At 32.6% G+C, this 9,601-nt stretch overlaps 1 protein-coding gene across 2 annotated transcripts; it reads left to right on the top strand.

Moving 5' to 3' along the window:
- The first annotated feature begins 3,911 nt into the window (after nt 1-3,911).
- LOC107485842 (uncharacterized) lies at nt 3,912-9,519 on the top strand. 2 transcript variants are annotated; one of them, XM_016106381.3, is made up of 8 exons: nt 3,912-4,035; nt 4,210-4,296; nt 4,921-5,190; nt 5,362-6,195; nt 6,977-7,026; nt 7,140-7,432; nt 7,562-7,719; nt 8,035-9,519. In XM_016106381.3, exons 3-8 carry the CDS (start codon nt 5,044-5,046, stop codon nt 9,301-9,303), a joined length of 2,751 nt encoding a protein of 916 aa, XP_015961867.1. In that variant the 5' UTR covers nt 3,912-4,035; nt 4,210-4,296; nt 4,921-5,043; the 3' UTR covers nt 9,304-9,519. The 2 variants fall into 2 exon arrangements, with proteins under 2 accessions (XP_015961867.1, XP_015961868.1); XM_016106382.3 differs by having other exon boundaries at nt 3,928-3,989.
- Nucleotides 9,520-9,601: the final 82 nt, after the last annotated feature.

Genomic DNA, 9,601 nt, shown 5'->3' with positions numbered 1-9,601 from the left:
ATGTTATTCTTTTACTGTATATTATTTTAAAAATATTTTTAATAAAAAAATTATAGAAAAATAAAATAACAATAATAAAGAGTAATCTAAAATAATTAAGTTACTCTTTTATAGATAATGGGACAAAAAGCCCAAAAAAAATCAGACAAAAACTATTTTAGAAAATGCCATTCTAATGAAGTCTACATGAAAATTTAAAGAAATACATAAACATTTTAACTGAAGTTTATGTTCTTGTCATATCAATCTATTTGTACAAGTATTTGCTTCTCAAAACTCACCATAGATGTTTTAATTATTTAATCTACTGCAACGATTTTTTATAGATGTTTTAATTATTTAACCTAATGCAACGATTTTTAATAGCTAAAACTAACGCTGTTGTAGAGTGTAGTTCAACAATTTTTTGAAGACAAAAACTTACTACTACTTTAAAATTCAGTTCCATATAAGTATGTATGTACCTAAATATTTAGACCATTTTTAGTAGAAAACTTATCTCAATTTTTATTTATGACCAACTTATCATAAAAAAAAAATTTACGTCAATTTTTGCGTCATAAATAATAAATAAAAATTTTAAACATTTTTCTCTTCTCTATTAAAAAGAACTAAGTTCAATCTCTATTGTGGTCATACTTAATTAATTAATTAAAATTAATATAGTTATTAATTTTTTACAATAATTAAATAGGAGCATTGTGAAATTAGCAAATGCTTAATTTCTATAATAATATTATTAAAATATTTAATTTATTTTAATATTTTTTTAAAGTACAATGACACTTATCATAAATTTATTTGTTATTTTTAGTTCCTTTTCACAGGGACTCCCTTACCTTGTGAAATGAGTAAAGTTCTTAACATTGTTTCTCCAATAGATATAATAATTAATAAGTCTCAATTTTAAATTTTTAATTGCTTCAGAACAAAAACTCAAATTGTCTACCATTATAGATGCTCTTAGACCCATGTCCAAATTACTCTTTTATATATAAATATATATTCATATATAATAACTAAATTAGTAATTAATTTTTAGGATATATATAATATTCTTTATTATCATATTTGTGTTCCTAAATGTATAGTAACTAAATGAATGAATAAGTTATCTGTTAACTAGTGTTAGAACTCCAACAATAATAACATATTTAAAAATAATTTTATTTTATTCATAAAATATAAATATAATCTAATTCCAATAAATTTATTTTTAATATAGGTGTAAGATTTTTTTTAAATAAATAATTTAAATAATTTTTTATGGATATAGATAATTTGTATTCTATTTATTAATTTATATTCTTTTATTTATTTCGTTTACGGTATAAACGAATTAAAGTTGATTATATCTCATTTACATTTTGTGTTGCACATATCACGTTTGCACATGTAATACATAAAAGAAAAGGATAAACACGTATCACGTTTATACTATAAACAAAATACGTTCAACCTCAATTTGTTTACCATGTGAATGAGATATTAGATAAATTAATTCGTTTGCACTGCAAAGAAAATAAAATACGACAAATTTCGAGCAGCTATAAAAATATCTGCAACTATTTATATTTTTTACAAATATTTCACTTCTTCTTCTCCTCCGTTTTTCAATAAATTTAGTAAAAATGTCTAATGATAGTGGATATGTTGTTGTTAGTGTGTATCCCAATTGTCATATAGATATAGGCGTGGGTGATGACGAGTCCGATAAGGAGTATGTTGTCGATAGTTGTGATAGTGGTTCTTCTGAGGATGATGATGAGGAAGAATTTGTACCAGAGATTTCTGTCGGTGCTTCAATTCGGTATCTTCTTCCTGTCCCGCAACTAATTCTGGAACTATCAATTGTACCTAGTCATTATCATACATTGGATTTGGACGTGATGCACGAGAAAACTCCATTTTTTAATATGAATGGGGACGATTACAACATAGACGGTGGTGTGGAATTTCACATTGGTCACACATTCAAAAATAAAGAGGCAGTCATGTAAGGTGCGAAGAATTACAACATTCGAAGAAGTGTTGAGTACCGAGTTGTGGAGTCGGATCGATCAAAATACCACATACATTGTAGGCAATTTCCAGCAGGATGTCCTTAGAATCTATGTGTTGTCCTCCGATAGAATCTCAAATATTGGTAAGTCTTACTTTATATTGTAATTGATATTCTTATTTATCATGATTATTTTGGTTTTAAATGCCTATCGATTATATTTCAATTCTTCAGGGAAGTGTGTAACTTTGGCAGTCCGCACACCTGTTTAGCTCCCACTATGTCTTAATACCATCGACAATTGGACAACAACTTCATTTGTAGTGTCATTCTATCTCTCATCCTCCACAAATGCAGTAATCAAGGGGTTGTCAACACAAAATTCCTGAGCTGCAATGTGTCGCCAAACCCAACCTCCCTCAAGTAAGGGAGAATGATGTTTGGTGGTGCGAGAGTGTGGCTAACTCATTTAAGGAGTAGTATGCGAGACCTTTGTTAAAATATAAAAAATTTCAATAAAAAATCTATTTGATATAGGACATATTTAAAATCCAAAATAAAAAAAATTTAAATTTCGAAATAAAAAGATAAAAATTATAATAAGCAATTATTTCACACTCCATAATTTAGTTGAATTTAGAATTAAGCTAAATACCGTAAGTCCATTAATACATTAAGAATAATTAACTTTATAAATCAAACATTTAAAAAATTTATCCAACAACATTACAATAAATATTCAGTAAAACAAGTTACTTAGTATGTTTAAAATTAAAATTAAAAATATAAAATTCAAATTAAAAAAATACAAAGCATAATAAATATTTATCAATTAAATTAATTAATTAATTAATTAATTAACATTTACTAATAATATATTGCACCATCTAAAAAATACTAAATAATATGACAACTAACCTTTTTTTATGTTACTAAATAACATATACTTTAATCATATATAATAAATACCAAATCTATAAAAGTATCCTAACTATAACTATACAACACTAGTTTGAAAAGTCGATCGCTCCAATAATATGTCATGTCGCATTTAGACAGTTGATGTCATTATCCCGTATATTTGCTTGTGTTATAATGTTTGAGTACCTAAAAAATATTAAGAGAAATGTCCAAAGAAAGGAAAAAGGAAGCTAAAGAGAGTGTGAAAGTGACATAAATCACGCAATAAACGACTTTTATATATGAATTTTTTAATTTTAATATGAATAGAGGGTTGATGTATAGTAGGGTTATGGAGATATATGGTGTTTCACCAGAGTATGAGAACTGTGCAAGACAAATCAGATCGTCCAATTGGAGGTACTGCAATCGGACAGACCGAGTACAGAAACCCTTGGATCCAGTTTGAGTACAAGCTCCACGTGGCAGACGATACAGAAAATTTTGGGTTCGATTTCAGTATGTCACACAAATCGGACGGTCCGATTTGTGTCCCTCTCTCTCTGCAATGAAATTAGACCGTATATACCTCCTAATACACCATAACTCAGTATAACTTACATGCCAATCTCATATAAAAAAAATTAGCCTCCATGTATAAGGGCAAACCTTACTTATTTGGTATGAACAACTTTAAATTGGTAAATAAATTATAAATGATTTATAACTGTAAATAAAATATTTAAATTATTTATTTAAAAAAATTCGATAAGTGTCACATCGCTTGAAATAAATAGACATTTCAAAGTGTTTTTAACTTTTTTTTTGGCAATTGATTGTCAATACTCAATAGTATTTAATGAATGGTTCAGATGATATCAGAAAAAATCTAAAACAGAATATATTGTTTATTTAAAGTCAAGCAGTAATTTATTTTTATTTTTTTTGGTAAGATTATTTCGTTACTAAAAGAGAAAAAGAAAATTTACAGAGTCCACTTGTGGAACTACGTAATTGTGAAAGTACTAGAGAGTAAAGACACGCACGCAGAGAGAGAGAGAGACAAGAGACACAAACATTGGAAAAGGTTTTTGCTTTCACTCCTCTCACCTCTGTTTCTCCTTTCATCTTTTGTAAGCTGCTTCTGCTTCTTGTTCTTGTTTTGCTTTACTTTTTCTTTTGGTTTTGTTTTTATACTCATAGCTTCTCTTTTTTATTGTTTATTGATTTTCTTTTTCTGGAGTGTTCACTATTTGGTATTTGCTAAAGATTGATTCTTTTTAAAATTTTTTGGTTGCTAACTGCAGAAATTTACAATTTTTCTTCTGGGGTGTTGTGAAAATAAAGGAAAATGGCTGATTGAGGATGAACTTGAAAGCTCATGATTCTGCAGTGTAAGTGAACTTGTTCTCGTGCTGGGTCTAACTGCAAGAACTCAACTTTTTAATTTTCTTTTGTCTATTTTTTAATGTGTTTAGAGGGAAAATATGGCGGGGTTTATGTCTGAAATTTCTCAGGTTTCAATTTATGTGTTATGCTCCAGCCAAAAAATGGAGCATTTATGAATATTCTTTTGAAATAATGAAGTGTTGATTATGGTGATTTGGTAGAGTTGAGGCTAGGATAATGCTTTCTAGAATAGTGTTTCTGTGTTTTTTCTCATGAAAAGAAAGGACCTTGTTCATTTACAAATCCATTCAATGGATTTTGCATGGGTTAATGTGTTATATGAGAGAAAATTTTCATGCTTTATGGTTAAGAGAGTATGACCATTGAAATGGGGAAAAAGAGAATCCTTTTTCTTATTGGGCCAAATATTGAATTCGGTCGAAGTTCGGCAAGTTTCTTCTGGAATTTGTGGTTGCTCTTGAAGAAGGAACTTGTCGAGAGTTGTTGAATTCTAGAGTTTCCTCATATTCATAATGTTCTATTCGTTTAACACTTTTATGCTTTTCCTTATCTGTCATTTTAGCGTATCCCTTTTAAGTTTTAACTTTGTCTTTGTACCCTTTTTTCAGTGCTCATTTTAGATTCCCAGCTTAGCCAACCATCATGCACATTGTAACCTAACTGAAATTTTGACATTAGTACTTCGAAGCATAGCATCAAGAATTGTAGAAGCTGTATTCACATAGGTATAAATGTTCGGCCGCAAAGTTTTCCTAACATACAAAAGAAAGCGACAATCATCTTCTGAAGATGCCCATAATTATTCTTTATCTGCACAAGATAAACATGACAAGCAAACTGCTGAGAAGGCAACGGAAAAGAATGAAGAGAAACGGATGGTGAGATTTTCTCAAATGAAACTTCTGAAAATCTGAATGCTTTGATTTTTACATGTAGCATTTATCTTTATTATTGTATTTATACTAAATAAGTGCATTGATATACATTTCTATGACTGTAAAATGTGAAACATATGTTTATTTATTACACTTTATTTTCTTGCCAAGCAGCGAGGTTGTTCATCATGGCTCCCGGTTCGCAAACCTGACAGCCTTAGGTCCGGAGAGCAAGGAAATTGTGATGCAACAGAAGTAATGGTTACTAGGTCTAAATCATTTTCATCAAGGCATCAATGCGAGGATACCTCAGAGACGGCAAGGGATGCTGGTGAATTACTTGCTGTACACGCAGAAAAGGCTTCAAAGAATGCTTCTGGTCCTCTTGGAGATTCCTGTGCCACTGAAATCTCTAAGAATGAATTTAGCAATTGTCCAAATATACAATGCACTTCCCCTTCAGTTAAATTGGATGCTGGGAATGGTTTGAATTTAGTTGGCTCAGAGGCATGCATTACAAGGGAATGCAGCTCTCCAAAAGGCAATGAATCTTCTGTATTGAATAAGTCAAGAATAGAAGAATTTACTGATTCACAGTTAAAAGATGGTTTCATTAACCCATCTCGACGTAAGGTTATAAAGACTAAGTTGGGCAGCCCATTAATTACCTTCAATCGATGCCATAAAAGAAAAAGAGATTCAGATGCAACCGATGGACAAAGCGAATTATTGCACGGGAAGGAAAATATATCAGCGCTAGCCAAGTGGAGCATGCTTGTTAATGTTAATGCCAGTGCTAGTTCTACCAATGAATCATCTTGTGAGGAATGTCCTGTAGATAAAGTACCAGACCTTAATCAATCAGTGGATCATTTGGAAAGAGGGAAGCTGTTGAATCAAATCCAAAATGAAGCATTCTCTAAAAGCTGCTCTACGGTTTTTCTGGCTGACCTTAATCAATCAGTTGAGCTTTCAGAAAGAGGGGTGCTTAATCAAGCTAGAGAAAAAGTATGGCTTTCTGGTGATTTTCTTAAACCTTTGATTTGTTAATATAAAAATCTTAATGCTGTGGACTTGCAAATTTTATGATAGCCAACTGTTTTAGGAGGATTCTAGTTCATAGAACCTACAAGCTTGTTTTGTAGTAATTTTCGAACTATTATCTAAGAATTCCTTTTTCCCCTTAGCTGATTATTAACTGATCAATGCAACGAAGCATGGGGATGATAGGATGCTATCTAAAGGTTTACACACATTATCACTTTGAAAATGAGGTTTAAGCTGTTGTGTTAGCAAGTTCTTTGGCTACTTTATATTATTGGGGAGCATGTAGTTCTAGTGTAGAAGATAACGTAATGTTGTCAAAGGAAACATTAGTTAAGTATTTTTTATCCTTGGGTTTGTGTTCTATATATAATTTCTATCTTTGAATTTTAACTACAATGATCCTGTAATTTGATTCAAATTAATAATTCTTTATCATTCTTCAATATAGTATTCCAAATCCTCATCTAAAACTTTTCATGCTTTCGAAGGGATGTAGTAATGTAGTGGCAAGGAAATCAGTCAAAATGGTAGATAGCTCTGAGGACATCAGAGTTACACACTAGGCAGATTGAAGAGATCTCTAAAATATTAGGCAACGAAGCTGACAATCTTGAATATGAAATCTGCTCAACTGTTGAATCAATGACGAGTTCATGACAATTTGTGTTTTGCTTGTCTATCGGTAAAACAGTTAATTATATAGGCCTGATATGAATCACACTAGTTTTTTATTTTATGACAGGCAGAAAATGCACCCCATCCGGACACTTCGGGAGTTGTTTCCGCAACATGGTATATTTCCATACAAGTCAATGCAGCCCACATTTTTCCATTATGAAATCCATTAGAAAAACATTAGTTGTGGCAGATAAAAAAATAGAATATTAATGTGTTCATTGTAACAGTGTGACACATTTTGGGGAGCAACTGCATCATGGCGAGGACATAGACAAAACCGGTACCATTGCAATAGAACCAGGCCAGAGTTGCCTAATTCAAAAGGATGCTGAACATATGCATAAGGATTGTGAAGGAGTTTCTATCAATGTTGATTCTAGTGATCCCTGCCCAACCACAACTGCTGATCAGGAACTAGAGTCCGAGCCATCTGTAAGAGAGGCCATGCGAAATGGTACATGTGATGATGCGGAAAAAACCGGAGGACTCCGTGAATTTGACCTGCTTGTTGATTCTTCAGGTACATTTTCCCAGTTAGTGCTAAACATGTAGTTATTGATGATCAACATTTGTCAGAAAAAAAAAGCTTAACCTGCATTTCTTTCAATTTGCCTAGAAGAGCTCACATAGCATATTTTATGCGATACAGACGAGAACATAGTTGATTTAAACTTGGGTGTTGGCAAACATCCCGTAAATTTGAAGATGACAACTCCTGCAGACAAATTGGCCTCTATAAGCAGTAGTTCTGCCACTGTGGAAGATCAAATTTCTCCATTGGAATTGTTAAATGTCAAAGATACACAGGTAGAAATAAATGCCTTTGCTTCTCTATGAATGTAAATAAGATTGAGTTTACACAAAAGTAATTGTATGTTGTTTCATTCAAATGATAGTGTTGCCATTGATTGATATTTATTATGGGTTCAGGCACAAGTTAATGTTGCTAGTAATAGAAAGTTTTAAATAGTTTACTTTAATAAATGCACAACAAATGCATTGAGAATTTAAATTTTGCATTGTTTTCTATAAAAGCTTTCTTAATTGATAATTTTATCATGTGCCCTTAGGGCATATGTTAGTTAAACCATAAACTTAGTTCTTGTTTTCTTGAATATACAGATGATTCCAGAAGGAACATCCAGTGATGTTTGCTCAATCATTGCTCAACCTCAGTCAACTGGTAGCATGATGTCTAGCAAAAGAATGAATGTTCAACAAAGTAAAATTATTCGATCGGAACCTGTGCCAACAGTTTCACTTTCTTTGGGTTTGTCTTTACCTGTTGAGCCTAACATTGGAGGTTGTGATTCCATTACTTGCTTGTCACTATTGCCTTTGCCAAATTCATCGAGTGAAACCAAAGGTTCTGTACAAGACATGTTATCTGAATATTCAGCAAGCCGAAAACCGTGGCATCGCCGACACAAAATGATGCTTGAGAGCATTGTAAGCAGAGCAAGATCTTTGAATGAAAGGGGCATTTTTCAAGATAACTTGATGCCACACCCAACCATGTGGTCTGAAGAGGAGCTGGATTATCTCTGGATTGGTGTGAGGAGACATGGTAAGGGGAATTGGGACGCCATGCTAAGGGATCCAAGACTGAGGTTTTCGCCGTTAAGGTTAGCAAAGGACCTTGCTGATCGTTGGGAGGATGAACAATTAAAAGTTTTGAATGATGTTGCTTTTCCACAGTTCATGTATCCAAAAGCCGCATCATTGGAAGGAAACTTCTGCTTAGATCCTAAAGCAAGTTTTTGGAGAGAAAGTGCAATAGACAATACTAAGCTTTCGCCGGAAGATATGTTTTCTTACAGGGACAGTAATACCCTAAAGAAATCCCGTGCTCGGTTAAATTCTCATGGTAACACCACCGGACGGAATCATAGGCCGGGCTTTCATTCTAGGAAGGCCTCTTACAACAAAAGTGCAGATAATTATGAATGGGGATCTTTTCCTGGGAGCTTGAGTCTTCCCAGAGAAAATTCTTATTCAAATGACTTTCCCTTTAACTTTTCCACAGGAAACAGTAATTTGCCTCACTGGCTGAGAGAAGCAATTTTCGCTCCTCCTTTAAAGTCAGTTGAGCCGAACCTGGCTCCGGCCACAGCCGTTTCTTTGAGTTCTCATCCGGAGCATGGCTTGGATGCCGGGAAGTCTAGCTTTGTGCCTCAAAATAGGTTGAGTGGTTTGGGAACAACTGAGCCACAAATGTCAAATCAAAATGGTTCTTCTCACTGTGCAACCTATTCAAGAAGAAGATTTGGGATGATGAAAGTGAATAAGCCATTGGAGCAACATGTCAAGAAATCAGATGCCTTAATCATTATTGATAGTGACACATCTTCTGAAGAGACCATATCTGATGATAACCGTTCCAGCTTATAACAAACACCAATAAATAAGTGTTTGATGTGGATAACCTTGTTTAATTTATGCTGTTAGCTGTAGAAAAAGGTTGTAGAGGAATGTTCCATATTGTAGATCAGTAATTTGTAAAAATGTAGGGGATCATGTGGACCTTATGCTAAGTGAATGTTGTTTTTCTAATTTTAATTGAAATTCTCAGGGCTTCCTAAGCTTCAAATGCTTAAAATTTACCAATGAGAGGAAAAGAGAATGGAAACTGCTTCATAGCCAGAAAATTTATCAGAATATACTTTCTAGAATTATGTACCAAATGTGA

Source organism: Arachis duranensis, chromosome 4 (genome assembly GCF_000817695.3).
Source record: "Arachis duranensis cultivar V14167 chromosome 4, aradu.V14167.gnm2.J7QH, whole genome shotgun sequence".
Taxonomy (NCBI): domain Eukaryota; kingdom Viridiplantae; phylum Streptophyta; class Magnoliopsida; order Fabales; family Fabaceae; genus Arachis; species Arachis duranensis.
The sequence above is the reverse complement of the archived record's forward strand: the minus strand, read 5'-3'. Positions and strand labels throughout refer to the sequence as shown.